The sequence below is a fragment of the Tamandua tetradactyla genome, chromosome 4 (genome assembly GCF_023851605.1).
Source record: "Tamandua tetradactyla isolate mTamTet1 chromosome 4, mTamTet1.pri, whole genome shotgun sequence".
Taxonomy (NCBI): Eukaryota; Metazoa; Chordata; class Mammalia; order Pilosa; family Myrmecophagidae; genus Tamandua; species Tamandua tetradactyla.
In genome coordinates, this window is record NC_135330.1 from 27,461,173 (window position 1) to 27,479,655 (window position 18,483).

At 35.7% G+C, this 18,483-nt stretch overlaps 1 protein-coding gene and 1 non-coding gene across 2 annotated transcripts in view; one reads left to right on the plus strand and one right to left on the minus strand.

The window, feature by feature from the left end:
• ANKRD45 (ankyrin repeat domain 45) overlaps positions 1-18,483 on the minus strand; it is a 61,993-nt gene that overhangs the window by 8,075 nt on the left and 35,435 nt on the right. The window contains exon 4 of the mRNA XM_077157000.1: positions 16,767-16,861. Coding sequence (XP_077013115.1) covers positions 16,767-16,861 — 95 coding nt within the window. The remainder of the gene's footprint in view (positions 1-16,766; positions 16,862-18,483) is intronic.
• LOC143681791 (U6 spliceosomal RNA) lies at positions 422-528 on the plus strand. The gene has a single exon (XR_013174850.1). It is a non-coding gene; the product is annotated as a U6 spliceosomal RNA (small nuclear RNA).

Below are 18,483 nucleotides of genomic sequence, written 5' to 3' on the forward strand. Positions count from 1 at the left end.
CTTTTACATCAGTGTTTATAGCAGCATTATTCACAATAACCAAAAGCTGAAAACAACCCAAGTATCCATCAATAAATTAATGGATAAACAAAATGTGGTATACACACAATGGAATATTAGTCCGCCATTAAAACAATGATGATATGAGACATGCTACAACATGGAAAAGCCTTGAAAACATTATGGTCAGTGAAAAAAGCAAGACACATAGGTCAAAAATTGTATGAGATCACTTATAAGACATGACTAGCAATAGCAAATTCACAGAGATAGAAAGCAGATTAGCAATTAATGAAGGAAAAGGGGACGGGAGAAAAGGGAGTGTGAGTTTGTAGAAAAAATTTTAAACTTAAAAAAAATTAATGACAAATTATCTAGAAATAAATATCAAATATTATTTCACATAAAAAGCTATAGGATAGTGCTTGCTTTGGCAGTACATATACTAAAATTGGAACGATATAGAGAAGATTAGCATGGCCCCAGCGCAAGGATGACATGCAAATTCGTGAAGTGTTCCATATTTTAAAAAAAAGAAAAAGTTATAGGATACAATTAAAACTATGCTCAGGAAAATTTGTAGCTTTAGTGATTTTGTTACTTAAAATAAAAAAATAAACAGTATCCAATTTATGAAACAAGAAAAAGAACAAAATAAACCAAAAGAAACTAATATGATGAAATTAATTTAAAAGCTGAAATTAATAAAATTGAACAAATTGAACAAAACATTAGGAATGATAAACTAAAATCTGGTTAAAGACACATGATAACAGTTAAGTAAAGAAAGACAAATGAAAAAAACATTAGGCATGAGAAAGAACAGAAATCTACATATAAGAAAGAATTCTAAGAAAATATAATGTGTAATCTTATGACAAGAAAATTTTAAATATAAAAGAATTGATAATTTATTATAGCAAAATTCAAATTATCAACATTAACCCAAGAAAAGGTAGAAAACTTGAACAAACTCATAAATGGAAAAGAAAATGTTTGTTAGAGAACACTTTTAAAAAGATAGCAGACCAAAAGAGTTTTACCTGAAATTCCCAAGTATATTTCAGGAACCAATAATACCTATATATTTTAATCTATTTCAGTACAGAAAAAGATTAAAAGTTTCCAACTCATCTTTAACCAAAGCCAACATTATTCTAATACTAAATCTGATAGGATAGGCAGACAAGAAAAAAGGAAATTATGTATCACTACAGACCTATTATACTCAAAAGGAAAATTATATATTAAATACTAGGAATCCAAATGCTATATCAAAAGTATAATACATCTTGAAGAAATAAAGTTCATTTCAGGTTTGCAGGGATAGCGCAAATCAGGGAATCTACCTATACAATTTATTCTGTTAGTAAGGTAAGGGGAAAAATGATAAAACGTTAATAGATACCTTAAAAGCCTTGATAAAATTCAGCAGTTATTCAGCATGGACTCTTTTTATGAATGCCATAATATAATTTAATTCATGTGCCTAATATCTATTCATCTCTACATATCTTTAAAATCATTACACAATTTTTTATTACAAATATTAATAGCAATCAGAGGGCATAGATAATGGTAAGCCTTTTATTTTACTGATCTCAAGATCTTTCTTTTTACATTTTTTTATTAGAGAAGTTGTAGGTTTACAGAAAAATCATGCATAAAATACAGAGTTCTCATATACCACCCTATTATTAACACCTTTCATTAGCATGGTACATTTGGTACAATTCATGAAAGAACATTTTTTATAATTTTACTATCAACTATAGTCCACTGTTTATAATAGGGGTCACTGTTTGTGTTATACATTCATATGTTTCTATTTTTATTCCAGCAACATATATACGACATAAAATGTCCCCCTTTTAACCACATTCAATTTTATCATTCAGTGTTGTTAAAATTACATTCACACCACCACCAAAACTTCATGATCAACCTAACCAAAAACTCTGTACAATTTAAGTATTAACTCCTCATTCCCTACCGCCATTCCACTCCCCAGTAAACTGTATTCTAGATTTTTACTCTATGGTTTGTTTATTCTAAATATTTCATATCAGTGAGATCATACAATATTTGTCCTCTTATTTCTGGCTTATTTCACTCAACATGATGTCTTCAAGGCTCATCTATGTTGTCACATGTATCAGAACTTCATTTCTTTCTATGGCTGAAAAATATTCCATTCAATATGTACATTTTATTTATGCATTCATCAGTTGATGGACACTTAGATTGCTTCAATCTTTTGGCAATTTTGAATAATGCCACAATGAACTTGTGCAAGTATCTGTTCAAGTCCCTGCTTTCAAAATATTTTAGATATATATCTAGAAGCGGAATTTCTGGGTCATATGGTAATTCTATATTTAACTTTCTGAGGAACTACCAAACTGTCTTCCACAACAGCTACCCCATTTGAAATTCCCACTAACAGTGAATAAATGTTCCTATTTCTCCACATCCTCTCCAACAAATGTAATTTTCTGTTCTTTTTTAACAGCAGCTATTCTAACAATTGTGAAATGGTATCTCATTGTGGTTTTGATTTGAATTTCCCTAATAACTAGCAATGTTTAACATGTTTTCACACGGTTTTTGGCAATTTGTATATCTTCTTTAGAGAAATGTGTATTCAAATCTTTTGCCCATTTTTTAAGTAGGTTGTCTTTATTGTTGAATTGTAGGATGTCTTTATATACTGTGGATATTAAACACTTATTGGATGTGTGGTTTCCAAATATATTCTCCAATTCTGTAGGTTCTCTTTTTACTTTCATGATAAAGTCCTTTGATGCACAAAAGTTTTTAATTTTGATGAGGTCCCACTTATCTATTTTTTCTTTTATTGTTTGTGCTTTGGGTTTAAAGTCTAAGAAACCATAGCCTAACACAAGATACTTCCTTAAGTTTTCTTCTAGGAGTTTTATAGTCCTGGTTGTTATATTTAGGTGTATGCCCCATTTTTAGTTGACTTTTGTATATAGTGTGTAATGGTTGTGTTCATGTGTCAACTTGGCCAGGTGATGGTTCCCAGTTGTCTGGTCAAGCAAGCACTGGCCTAACCATTACTGTGAGAACATTTTATGGATTTAAATAATCAGTCAGTTGATAACATTTAGGTTGATTACATCTACAGTCAGCTAAGGGGAGTGTTTTTGACAAGACAGATGTTTAATACAATCAGTAGAAGGCTTTTAAGGGAGAGGTGACGAATTCAGCAGTCAGAAGAGAGAACTCTCATCTCTACTTCAGCCAGCCAGCCTCTCCCAGATAATTCATCAAAAACTTTCATTGGCGCTGCCAGTTTGCAGACTGCCTTATGGACTCATGCATTCCCCACAGTTGGAATGCAACTATATATATGGAATGCAATATACTACTATAAACTTCTATTGCAGTATATAAAGCAAATTCTTATTCAATGGAGGAATAAGGATTTTATAAAAACATTTTTTTATTTTAACATTTGTTCCCCCTATTATTTATTTTTATTCCATATGTTCTACTCATCTGCTGACAAAGTAGATAAAAGGAGCATCAGACACAAGGTTTTCACAATCACACAGTCACATTGTGAAAGCTATATCATTATTCAATCATCTTCAAGAAACATGGCTACTGGAACACAGTTCTACATTTTCAGGTAGTTCCCTCCAACCTCTCCATTACATCGTGAATAACAAGGTGATATCTACTTAATGTGTAAGAATAACCTTCAGGATAACCTCTTCACTCTGGAATCTCTCAGCCATCGACACTTTGTCTCATTTCACTCTTCCCCCTTTTGGTCGAGAAGGTTTTCTCAATCCCTTGATGCTGAGTCTCAGCTCATTCTAGGATTTCTGTCCCACGTTGCCAGGAAGGTCCACACCCCTGGGAGTCATGTCCCACATAGACAGGGGAGGGTGGTGAGTTTGCTTATTGTGTGGGCTGGAGAGAGAGGCCACATCTGAGCAACAAAAGAGGCTCTCTGGGGGGTGACTTTTAGGCCTACTTTTAAGTAGGCCCAACTTACCCTTTGTGGGGTTAAGTTTCATATGAACAAACCCCAAGACTAGGGGCTCAGCCTATAGCTTTGGTTGTCCACACTGCTTGTGAGAATATCAAGAATTCAACTTGGGGAAGTTGAGTTTTCCCCCGTTCTCACCATTCCCCGAAGGGGACTTTGCAAATACTTTTCCACTCACTGATCAGATCACTCTGGGATTCATCGGGGCATCACTCTGGCAAACCAACAAAATCTCATGTCCTACTCATGATTCCATGTACTTATGGTGCTCAACCAAGCTATCTACATAAGCTATATTAGGAAATGCACTAGTCAAAATATAAATTTTGCACCAAATAAACATTTTTTGCTTTAGTCTCACATATAAGTTGAAATTTTAAAATATTAATTACCATCTTTTTTTTAGCACCCTGCAGTAATGACATTCCTTTGTTCTTCCTCATGCAAAAACATTTTTAAAATTTGTACATTTAGTCACTATCATTATACACTCTTGGCATTCCTAGATTATACCATTTCAATCTTTATCGTCTATCTTTATATAAAAACATTTTATAAAAACATTTTTATAAAATCTCATACTATTTAGTAGTATATAGAAACACTACTGACTTTTTCGTGTTGATCTCGTACCCCACCATTTTGTTCAGTAAATGGTTCCTGATACTATCCCATTTTACAGATAAGGTTTAGAAACATCAGATAGACTGTTCAATGTCATATATAGCAAGTGGCAAGCTGGAGGCCACATTTGGGACTATTTGATTTCAAGCTTTATCTCCTATATAGATTTGACTTATCTTGCTGACTCTTCTTCCTCTTCCCTTGACCTCTAAATTAGGACCAGGCCTCCATTCTCCCTTTACACTCACTCCCAAGATTTCACCTTTCTGATGGCATCTGTGTATGATAATTCCCAGACTTATTCTCCCAGCAAGTCCCCTCTTTGGGCCTAAGTATTATCCAGTTACCTACTGAAAGCATTTCTTAACTTTATCACAAGCATCCTAATGCTATCATGTCCAAAACTAATCTCGTGATTTTCCTCAGGAACCTCTTCCTCTCAATCATCTCCAGCTCAAAAAAGTATAACACAATCTCCCCAGATTCTCAAGCTGAAAACAATAAACTCTCTTGAGTCTTGAGTGCATGGATTTTTGAGTGAAATCTCCAACCCAACTGAGAAGAAACCTTCAAGAAACAACTTCCACTAGCAGGAAGTCTGCAGTGTCACCTGTAGGTGTAATATGGAATATTCTGAGCCCAAAACAGCAGAATGAGTTGTGCCATTGACAAGAAGTGACTACCAGTTAAAGGTCCTGGGTCAAGGCAACGTTTTTTTTCCTCTCTATTCATACATAACCGTACATAACCACTAATCTATTTCTGTCTCTGTAACATAATAGCTCCTTTTGTAATGCAACTTTATTGAGACAGATTCACACAGCATGAAACCATCCAAAGTATGCAATCACTGGTTCACAGTATCATCACTGAGTTGTGCATTCAGCCCCATGATCAAATTTAGAACATTTTCATCACTACAGAAAGAAGTAAAAAGAAAACACTAACCCTCTAATACGCCTTATCCCCCATACTATTGACCCATAGTGTTGGTGTGGTACATTTGTTACTGTTGATGAAAAAGTATTAAAATATCACTGTTAACTATTTTCCCCATATACCCGTCTATTATTAACTCCTTATAATAGTGTCATACATCTGCTCTAGTTCGTGAAAGAACTTTTTACTATTTGTACAGTTAATCACGGACATTGTCCACTGCAAGATTCACTATGCTATATGTTTCCATGTTTTAACTTCTCCAACTTTCCTTCTGGTGACATACATGACTCAAAACTTCCGTTTTCCATCACACTCGCACACCACTCAGCATTGTTAATTATTCTCAATATAACGTGCTACCATTACCTCTGTCCATTTCCAAATGTTTGAGATCACCCTAGTTAAACATTCTGCACATATTAAGCAACCACTACCAATTCTCCAGCCTCATACTACATCCTGGTAACCTATATTCGATATTTTATGTCTATGAATTTACATATAAAAACAGTTCATATCAGTGAGATCATACAATATTTGTCCTTTGTGTCTGACTTATTTCACTTAACATAATGTTCTCAAGGTTCACCACGTTGTCACGTGCTTCAGAACTTCATTTCTTCTTACTGTTAAATAATATTCCATTGTATGTATATACTATATTTTGTTTATCCACTCGTCTGTTGGGTTGTTTTCATCTTTTGGCAACTGCAAATAATACCACTATGAACACCAGTGTGCAAATGTCTGTTTGCATCCCTGCTTTCAGACCTTCTAGGTACAGCTCGAGTAGCAGGATTATTGGGTCATAATAACAACTCAACATTTAGCTTTCTGAGGAATCGCTAAATCATTCTCCACAGAAGCTGCATCATTTATACATTCCCATCAGCAGTGAATAAGTATTCCAAATTCTCCACATGCTCTCCAACACTTGTAGTTACTTGTGTTTAATAGTGGCCATTCTTATAGATGTGAGATAATATTTCACTATGGTTTTAATTTGCATTTCCCTAATCGCTAGTGAAGCTGAGCATCTTTTCATGCGCCCCTTAGCTATCTGTATTTCCTCTTTGGAGAAATGCCTATTCATGTCCTTTGCCCATTTTATAATTGGGCTGTTTTTTTTTTTTTCATTGTTGAGTTGTAGGATTTCTTTATATCTACTGGATATCAATCCTTATCAGATATGAGGTTTTCAAATCTTTTTTCCCACTGAGTCAGTTGCCTTTCAACCATGTGACAAGGTCCTTTGAAGCACTGAAGTATTTGATTTTGAGGAATTTCCATTTATCTATTTTTTCTTTTTAAAAAGTTTTTGGGAGAAAAGTCTGAGAAATTATCACCTATCACTAGATCTTGAAGATGTTTCCCTAGGTTTTCTTCTATGAGTTTTATAGTACTGGTTTTTATATTTAGGTCTTTGATCCATTTTGAGTTAATTTTTGAATAGGGTATGAGATAGGAGTCCTCTTTCATTCTTTTGGATATGGCTAATAAGTTCTCCGTATACCATTTACTGAAGAGACAATTATGTCAGTTGAGTGGGAGCCTTATCAAAAATCAATTAAAATCTTGTGTTAACTTGCATCCATCTTTTTCTTGGGTGCATTCAGCCCCATGATCAAATTTGGGGCCAGGAATGGCCCTTTCTGTGTCTATGATGTTGCTGTTCACAGCTTTTCTTGATAGGCTTAGTACAATCTTGGGAACAGGGTTACTGTATACTGAAGGTCTGACAGTAGCTCCTAGCTTTAGGTAGCTGTGCTGTGCATTTTTTATTGGTGTACCATGCTTGATTTGTCTCTGATACCTTAAATTTGGAGTTTTTCTGAGAAATGGAGCAGTAATGCAGCATCAACTTATTAAACTACATTTTAAGCCTTTCTGAAAAAACATCAATTAAAGGGGTACACAGGTAGTTCAGTGGTAGAATTCTCATCTGCTATGTGGCAGGCCCAGGTTCAAGTCCCAGTTCATGTACTCCGCAAAGAAAAAAGAAATTCAACAAAGTGGTACTGCAACAATGGGATATTCACATGGAAAAAGAGTGAAATGTGACCCTACACTGCACGACATAGAAAAAAAAATCAACCGATCATAGATCTGAGGATCTATTTCTGAACTCTGAATTTGATTCCACTGATCAATATGTCTATCTTTATGCCAAAACCATGATGTTTTGCCCACTGTGGCTTTATAATATGCTTTAAAGTCAGGAAATATGATGCCTCCCACTTCATTCTTCTTTTTCAAGATGTTTTTGGCTATTCAAGACCCCTTACACTTCCAAATAAAATTGATAATTAGCTTTTCCATTTCTATAAAAGTAGTCTGTTGGAATTTAAATTGGTAAAGTTTTCTTTTCTTGCAGTATCTTTATCCAGTTTTGGTATTAGGGTAATGTCGGCTTCATAGAACATGTTAGATAGTGTTTCCGCTTCTTCAATTTTTGGAAGAGTTTAAGCAGGAATGGTATTAATTCTTCTTGGAGTGCTTGGTAAAACTCGACTGCGCAGCCGTCTGGTCCTGGGCTCTTCTTTCGGGCAGCTTTTTGATGACTGATATGATCTTTTTCCTTGTGATTTGTTTGTGGAGGTCTTCTATTTCTTCTCATTTCAGTGTAGGTTGTTCATGTGTTTGTAGGAAGTTGTCCATTTCATCTAAGTTGTCTAGCCTGTTGACATACAGTTGTTCATAGTAACCAGTTATGATCATTTTTATTTCTTGGGGTCTGTGGTAATGCCTCCTTCTCATTTCTGAGTTTATTTATTGCAGCTTCTCTCTTTTCATCTTTTTCAGACTAGCTAGAGGTTTGTTGATTTTATTGATCCTCTCAAAGAACTTAGTTTTATTGATTCTCTCTATTGGTTTTCTACTATTCATTTCATTATTTTCTGTTCTAATCTTTGTTTTTTCTTTCCTTCTGCTTGCTTTGGAATTAGTTTGTTGTTCTTTCTCCAGTAATTCAATCAGGTCATTGATTTCAGCTTTCCTTCTTTTTCATGTAGGTATGTAGGACTATAAATATCCCTCTCAGTACTGCCTTGGCTGTATCCCATAGGTTTTGATCATCATGTTATTATTTTCACTCATCTTGAGATATTTACTGATTTCTCCTATAATTTATTTTTTAGCCCACTAATTGTTTAAAAGTGTGTTGTTTATCTTCCATATATTTGGGTATTTCCCAGTCTCTATTTGTTATTGTTTCCCAGTTTCATTCCACTATGATCAGAGAAAGCACCTGGTATGTTTCAAACCTTTTAAATTTATTTAGACTTTTTTTTAGTGCCCCAGCATATGGTCTATCCTTTAAAATGTTCTATGAGCATTTAAGAATGTATATACTACTGTTTGGGGATGTAGTGCTCTCTATATGTCTCTTAGTTTTACTTCACTTATCATGTTATTTAGGTTCTCTGTTTTTTATTGAACCTCTGTCTATTTGTTCTAGCTACTAGAAAAAATGGTGTGTCGAAGTCTCCCACTATTCATGGTAGAGTCGTCTATTACTCCTTTCATTTTTGCCAGTATTTGCCTCATGTACTTTGGGGCACCTTGATTAGGAGCACAGATATTTATGATTGTTATTTCTTCTTGATGAATTGATCCTTTTTATTACCACATAGTGTCATTCTTTAACTCTTAAAACATTTTTGCATTTAAAGTCTATTTTGTCTGTTACTATAGCTACCCCAGCTTTCTTTTGGTTACTACTTGAATGAAATATCTTCTTCCATCCTTTCACTTTCAAACTATTTGTGTCTTTGGGCCCAAAGATGAGTCTCTGGTAAACAGTATATAGAGGGATCATATTTTCTAATCCATTCTGTCAATCTGTGCCTTTCAATTGGGGAGTTTAATCCATTAACACTCAAAGTTATTACTGTAAAGGCAGTTCTTGATTCAACCATCTTATCCTTTGGTTTCTATTTGTCAGATCTATTTTTTTCTCTCCCTCTTTTTATCCTTAAAGTTTCCTGTACTAATATTCTTCAATTCTGTACTCTCCTCCAGAACTCTCTCTCCTGTCTTTTCTTTTCATCCAGCAGGACTCCCTTTAATAGTTTTTGTAGGGCCAGTCTCTTAACAAATTCTCTCAGTTTCTCCTTATCTGTGAATATTTTTAACTCCCCATCACTTCTGAATGACAGTTTTGCTGAATAGAGAATTCTTGGCTGGTAATTTTTCTCTTTCAGTATGTTAAATATATCATACCACTGCCATCTTACCTCCATGGTGTCTGATGAGAAATCAGCACTTAGTCTTATTTGGCTTCTTTCATACATAGTGAATTGCTTTTCTCTTGCCGCTTTCAGAATTTTCTCCTTCTCTTTAGCATCTGACAATCTGATTACTACATTTCTTGGTGTGGGTCTATTCAGATTGATATTGTTTGGAGTATGTTGAGCTTCTTAGATTTTCATATTTATGTCTTTTATAAGGGTTGGGAAATTTTCAGCCATCATTTCTTTGCATATTCTTCTGGCCTTGCTCCCTTCTCTTCTCCTTCTGGGACATGCATAATGTGTGTATTTGTGGATTTGTGTTGTCAATCATTTCCCTGAGACCCTGCTCACATTTTTTCTTTTTTTTTCTTTATTTGTCTATTCAGATTCAGTTGATGTGTCTTTTAGCTCACTCATTCTTTCTTCTGTCTCTTCAAATCTGCTGTTGTGTTTCTCCAGTATATTTTTAGTTGCATCTACAGTGTCTTTTATTTCCATAATATCTGTTGTTTTTCTAAGTACTCTTTCAAATTCTTCTTTATGCTCTTCTAGTATCTTCTTAATATCCCTTATCTCTTTATACACATTTTCCTTCATTTCTTTGAATTAATTCATATTTGTTTGCACTTCCTTAACCAGTAGTTCCAGATTCTGCATCCCTTCTGACTTTTTGTTCTTCCTTCAATTGGGCCATTTCTTCTTGAATTTTAGTAAGCCATGTGATTTTTTGTTGATGTCTGGTCATCTGATTATCTTGATGGGTTAATCTGAAAGTTGAGTTCCCTCTCTTATCTAGGGTTTAGTTACTGCCTGGGTTTATTTTAGGGCACTGCTTTGACGGTTAGGTTGTCTGTATTTCTCAGCCAAAACAGGGCTAGGTAAATGTGCAGGGAGTACAGATCAGCTCCAGTGGGTCTGGGATAGGGTCTGGAGAGACTCTGAAAAGCCCTGCAGTTCCCAAATACTTTCTGGCCCACAATGAAGATGGCACTGTTTGGTGATTTACTTGTCCTCAGAAACCCTTTACCTCCTGGGGTCCCAGCAGTTCTCTGACTAGGTGGGACTGAAACTGCAGGGTTCCTTTGCCCTCACTTCACTGGCCAAAGTCTGGCTCAAGGTGGAGTTGTGTTCTCCGCTGTACTTGTGGCAGATGCCATCCCCAGCTGCCCCAGTGTACAGCAGTATCCCAGGCAAGGATGAGGCCTCCGGGGGCTGTTTTCCTCAAGGGTGGGAGTTTGGTGCCAGGACCAGGGCTGGAAACAGTCTGTCCAAATTTCCTCAGACTCTTCATTCCTCACTGACCTGTGCCTTGAAATATTCTCCCTTGTACTCTAAGTTCCCAAACAGTTGATTTGAGTAGTTTCTGCCTGGCTATCACTGCTTTGAGGGAAGATTTTTGTTGTTACCTCCCTGATTCTCTATTTTGGAAGCTCTTCCCTGCTGCCTTTTTGTATTCAGCGCCCCCCACCCATAGCTGAAGTCCTGCTGTGGGTCCCTGTGAGCTTGGGTCCCTGTGTCTGGATATAGATGGGAATCTCTCACTGCTGTGAGAGATTTTATAGTCTGTGTCCTTGGTGGGAGGTGGGAGGGATTCCAGATGCTGCCTCTGTGTATTTCCCACAGTGTGTGAGACCAAGTGATGGGGAGGGGAGAGGATAGGCTTGTCCAGGACGGAAGTTTCCTACCTGATATTTTTCTCTTTCTTCGATTCAGCTCTTGTGTGAGCCCTCTCCAATCTATACTTTCCTCCAGAGTTCTGAACAATTGAGAATTGTCCTTTTATTCACTGACTCTCTGGGGAGAGTTTTTCAGTCACTGTTTACATCATTATGTTGATGACATCACTACAAGGCAACAATTCTTATACCATACCTTCCTAGTGGTTCAGAAATGACTCTCCATAGAATTATATTAAGAAAGCTGCTTTGTGGTGCTTCCTGAGTCGAGATTTGGAACTTTCATCGGTGTGATGGTTAAGTTCATGTGTCAACTTGGCTAGGTTACAATGTTCAGTTGTGTGGTCAAGCAAGTACTGGCCTGATTGTTACTACGAAGATATTTCATGGACTAAATCATTAGTACGTTGATTGCATCTACAGCTTACTACAGCAACAATCAGGTAAGCAGATTACCTTCAACAATGACAGAAGTCTTATCCAATCTGTTGAAGGCTTTAAAAGAAGTGATGATTTCTGCAGTCAGAAGAGAGAATTTCCATCTCCACTTCAGCTAGCCAGCTGCTCCTGGGGTATACATTGAAAACCTTAGTTGGAGTTCCCAGCTTGCAGCCTGCCCTACAGAATTTGGACTTGCCCATCCGCACAGTTCTGTGAGACGATTCTTATAAAAGTATAATAATATTTACAGATATCTCCTGTTGGTTTTGTTTCCCTGGAGAACACTAATTAATACAGTTGACCTTATTTATACCTTGAACTATAAGCATGAGTGAATTCTGGCTACGTTTCAACTGCTGTATTGCAGAACAGCTTCGGCCTAAAAGGCAATGGCAGATTGACTGAGGCAGGCTCCAAGAACCAACAGACTTTGTACATTCAGTTCCTTTAGGATAAGAAGAACTGTTCAGTGGGATAACTTCAGTTAGCTCCATTCAGAACCAAACACAGTCTAAGGGAGGCTATGGAAATGGAATGTCTGCCGCTCACAGACACCAAGGGAGGAAAGCCCCAGGGGCCCTTCTTCAAAGTGTGATGGCTCTTATAATTACTCTGGTGAGACATTACTGTTCTGCCTTGAGGAAACTATTTTCAGATGAATATTGTGTTTTCTTCATCTGGCATGCGTGCCTTTAGATTCACAGCATAATTCTTTGGATTGTGGCTTACTTTTCCATGAAGACTACCATCATTTTGAATTTTTTTTCATTTTAGACATTTCTCTTTCCACCTCCCACTCTTTGCCTTATAATTTTATTGGTAAGCAAGGACCTATTATTATTTGTTAATGTGTCATTATTTTATATATATTTTGGAAGGTATGAGAACCACAGTCCAATGATCATTTTTATTCACTTGGAACTTCAGCAGAGTAGAGATCTGAAAGTTGCTTTGTATGGGAGGCCATGGAGTGCTAGAAATTAATATTTTTTTGCTGCCATGGGCTGATAACACTGCGTTTTTAGATAGAGAGTTTAACCATGGCACCAAGTCGCATGGGTTTCACAGGAAAAGATAACTGTAGCTTCATTATAGAAGTATGGGTTTAGGGTATGCTTGATTTGAATTACAAGAAAAGAAATGCTTACGTTCATAAGATATTGATTTTGTTTTAAATGTTCAATATATTTAATGTGAGAGCAAAGACCTATAATTGTAGACAGACGTAGTTATGCATCTGAATGTTGTAGTAATCCTCTCATCCAGTCTGACTGTGAGCAGCATCATAGTAGCTGTTTATTACTTTGTGTACTCATTCTCTTATTTCTATTTGCTTTTATTTTTGTTTAACAGTTTGACATCCAGTTGTTGACAGTGGCACTGTGTTGAACTTCTGGCCTTTACTAATAACTGCAGACCTCCACAGTCACTGACCTTTCTGTATTCTGCATATTTGGGGGGCCATGGAAGTTGCCAAGAACAACACACTGACCTGGCTAAATCACTGCCAGTGAAAACAATCTGTACAGTCACTTTTTTCACTTTTTATGTACTGGTAAGAAGCCTTTGCTCAGGTTCCAAAATATGTTCATTCTTCTACAAATTGTGAGCAGTGAATCTTAATATTATATCTGCTCAAATATTTCTGGAAATGTTTCTCTTTCTTCATAAGGATAGTATTAAAACACAGTCAATGTTTTATGTTTTCATTAAAATGCTTAAATCATATGTCCAATTCAGCCATGTCTAAGTACATTTGATGAAATTAATATTTTACACAGCAAATTGGGCTTAGCTGAAACTTTTTTGAGAACTATGAAGAATACGATAATTGAATAAAGAAACAGTGATCATTTTCTCTTCTGCCTCCTTTTTTCCCCTCCCCTCACCATGCCAGGTCTCCATGAGACAGGTAACTGAATAAATGTAATGTTTATGTAGGCAAAATATGAAAGAATTTTCCCTCAGTTCTCTGGAAGTTAATTAACCCAATACAGTGGGGCTCCAGACTACCCTGTCCTTGTTTTTCTGCAGCTTTCAGCCTTCAAAGGTTGTCAGTCCTAAGCACGGAGAGAACCAGTCTAGAAAAAGACATTTGGACTCTCAGGAATCACATCCTTACAGTCAAAATAGGTATTTTGCAGTTTGTTCAGTAACTTCCAAGCTTTACTTCATCTGTTGTCACTGATTCATTGTGTGGACCTCGTACTCTGGAATTCGCCCAAGTACTATTGCCATCCTGCTCAGCTAGAATCAGTTTCTTGCCAGTGACAGTTCTGTTTGTAAGCTCTTTCAAAAATGGACTGCTTCTTATTGGCATTGTCAGCACTAATACTATTTAGTCTACTTCTATTTTGACTTTTTAAATTAGTGCAATTTTTGTACTTGTCATATAACTTCTGGAACAATGATAATGAAGCTGTGGTCCCTTTTTCCCAACTCATGATTTGATTTGATTTGATTCTTTTTTCCATTTTGCTATCTTTTCTGCTTCTCCAAGAACCAAATATTCTCGTGAGCACTGGAATATTCTCTCCATGGTAAAGCCAAAGGCTGGACTCTTCAGCCTGTAATTTTCTGCCACTGCCACCAACTTCACAGCAACTATACCCTATACAAGAGTACCTGTGAAGGACTCCTGAGAAGGTACCAATCAATTCAAGAAAAACAAAAATAACAACAAAAAAAGATAAGACATTAATCACGGGCATATATTTTTAAGGAAGTGTGAGGATATTTAAGAGCATAAAGGGGAGGCAGCTTTCCCACATTTGTAATGTGTACTGCAAATCTTGGGAGGTCATTCTCCCCCTTGTAGCAATGTATCTCATTTTTGAATGAAAGTTAATTAAATAAATAGGATTTCCCTACTCAAAATCTAATATGTTATTAATACTTTGCTGAAATACATGTTAATAACTGTTAAGCAAGAGAAAGCAAATGAATATTTAACTAATCAGGTGGATTCTGTAAATAGAGGCACTTTTCCATGACACAGGCGTGAACTGGTACCAATAAGTATAAAGAATAAATGTCAACCGTTGTGATTTGGGTTTGGTATTTCCAATGTGCCATATCAGTGGGCCTCTAAAAATACTTTGTGAGTCCATTAGCTTTCACTTTTGTTGTTAAGTTACATTATACAGAGCAAGTTTGCCTTAATTTTGTTTAAAATGTCTGCTTGGTATCTAGAAGATTGATAAATTTTTATAATATAAGCCCACTTTTTTGTACATTGCATTCATTCTTGAATAAAGCAAGTACAGTGTCAGCTAGTAGATATTAAAAAGAAAGTATTGATTTTTTATTTCTTTATACGGGCAGGCACTGGGAATCGAACCCGGGTCCTCTGGCATGGCAGGCAAGCATTCTTGCCTGCTGAGCCACCGTGGCCCACCCAGAAAGTATTGATTTTAATTCAATAAATGTTTTCTTTCAATCCCAAAAAAAAAGTACATATTCTATGATTCAGCATTCCTACTTCTTGGACTTAGTAGAAAAACTTAGAGGACAAGTAAACAAAATTAAATGCTTGAAGATGTTTATTGTACTGTGGTAGGCAATAATAAAGGAAATGAATAAAATTTATGGTGTGTCCACACTATAAATAATAAGCACTAGAATATGCAAAAATATGTAGAAAGGATTTGCAAAGATGTCCATAATATATTGAGGAAAAAAGAAAACTAGAGAATAATATGTATAGTATGATCACATTTTTATAAAAACGAAACCTCTCTTATAAGACCTCCATATGTATAAATACTAGGGGGAACAAATGTTAAAATAAATTTAGTAGATTGAAATGCTAGTGATCAATGAAAGGGAGTGATAAGGGGTATAGAAAAAAAATAGGGGAAACAAAGGCTAAAATATATTGGGTAGATCGAAATACCAGCAATCAATGAGAGGGATGGGTATGGGGTAGGGTATGTATGACTTTTTTTCTTTGTCTTTTTATTTCTTTTTCTGAATTGATGCAAATATTCTAAGGAATTATCATGGTGATGAATATACAACTATGTGATGATATTGTGAGCTATTGATTAGATACCAAGAACGGAATGATCATATGGCAAGAATGTTCATGTTTGTATGTTGTTATGTCTAAAAAAAATTTTTTAAAAAGACCCCCATATGCATTTATACATACATTTACATAACACAGGTTAATGAGATTGGAAATGGAAAAGGGAAAACTATTAAGTTTGCTTAGACATTTCAAGTTTATTCTAATTATTACTGAGTGTATAATATTTTCTACTTCAAATAATCAAAATAATTGAAAACTGAAATTAAGTTTTGAAGCAAAATAATACAGTAAAAATACAAGGACCCCACTTCCCAACTGAACTAGAACATCACCAGTACTATTAAAATTTCTGTGCCTCTCCTCTATTCCATATCCTTACCTGTCCACAAGAGATAACATGATCTGTGCTCTTCTCTTTGCATTGCTTTTTAAATAGGTTTACCCCATATGCAGGATCCCTAAATAAAGTGCTATTTGATGTGCTTATTAGCTTCATAAAAATCTATGTAGTTTTCATCTTTCTCACTCAACATTACATTTCCAAAACTCATTCATGTTGCTAGATATGATATTAATACTTCTCTAATCCACCTTACAGTATTATTTCACTTAATTTTGATAGCACTATCCCTTATCAGGAGTTTATTAAGGAAAGAAGGAAGGGAGGGAGGGAGTTAGCTAGAGGGAGGGCAGGAGCCAGAAGGACCATCACCTATCTCCAGAGCACCAATGTAGAAATTAAAGATATAAGGCAAAAATCTCAAAAGACTTTAGAATAAGAATACATAATACCATACCCTGTCTTCCTTAAGGAGCTTTCCTGGTCCCTTTTCTGAGTCGGTAATGGCTGCATAGGCCTTTGCAATATATTTTTTCAGAGCCAGCCTTGCATCTGAAAAAATAGGACAATGAAACATACAATGGTAAGACAAAGATTCAAAAATATGCTCACCTATTTGTAATGTACAAGACTATATATATTCAAAGCTTTATAAAGACTGAGTGTACGATACTTGTTGTGGTTGATTTCATTGAATCCCAACAAAGATAACAATTAAAACAACATTTTGGAGCACTGACTGTGTTCCTAGAATTGAGCTAAACTTTTTAAAGAGCAAATGAAGTATAAATCATGTTACCTGTTCCCAAAAGGGCAATATTCTATTTAAATGTCTATTCTGGAGAAAAGAACACCAAAAAGCATTTCTAATAGACAACCTGTCACTTGCTTTACCCTTCTTGAGCCTTCAAAATAAATTTTAAAAATACTTTTCCTTTATGTAAAAAAAAAACAACAGTGTTTAAAATAACTCCTTTCATTATAGCACCCATAATAATGTTATCAAAAAATGTGCAAGAAGTGTTTTAATAGAATTAAAATACTTTGCTGAGAAAAGTAAAAGACTCAAATAAATGTAGGTACACAACATATCCCTAGATGAGACAATGACCATCGTAAATTGTAGATTGGCCCAAAATTAATTGAAAAGTTTGTGTATTAGTTTTCTATGGCTCCTGTAACAAATTACCACCAATTTAGTGGCTTAGGACAACACAAATTTATTATCTTACAGTTCTGGAAGCTAGAAGTCTAAAATCAGTTTCACTGGGCTAAGTCAAGGCATGGGCAAGACTGATTCTTTCTGGAGGCTCTGAAGAATCCATTTCCTTGCCTTTTTCAAATTCTAGCGGCTTTTTGTATGCCTTGGTCCATCTTTAAAGCACATCACTCCAATTTATCTTTCTATTGTCACTACACAGTCTCTTCTGGATCAAGTCTTCCTCTGCTTCCCTCTTATAAGGATACTTGCGATTACATTTAGGGTCCACCCAGATAATCCTGGATAAGGTCCCCATCTGCAAAGGCCATTTTGCTACATAAATGAACACCTGCATGTTCTAGTGATTAGGAACTGAATACCTTTGAAAACTATTATTCAGAGTACCATAATTGATATACATATTCACCCAAAACTCTAAACAGGGATTTTTGAGAGACTTGATGAAATCACTCTAAAGCCCAGTTATGTCACCTTTAGTAACTATTTAATATTTCTAGAACTCATTTGCCTACCTGTAAAGTGGAAATAATAATATCTTCCATAGTCAAATTTCTGATCCATATCTGAAATAGGATTAATGTACATGAACCAGCTAACTAGTCTTCCTGCTTCCAATTCTTCACAGTTTTAAACCCCGTAATTCTTGTTGCAAGCAGAATTCATTTCCTAAACTGGAATCCAAGGTTTAGGCCTTGACTTCACTAGTTGGGTAACCTGGATTCAATGGTAGCTCCAGAATTTCAATAAAGAATGAGCCTTAGAAGAGGAATCAGTTGGAAGTGAGCAATTAGGGGCTTGCCTTGAAACTGCATTTTTATAACAAGCACACTGTTTTTACTCAGAGCATACATTTATTTTGGGTGGCGTGACAGAGGAAGGAGTTTACTCCAAGTACCCCTTTACTGCTGCCATACCTTAAGTGGTTATTTAAATGCTGTAACCTTGGTTCCCT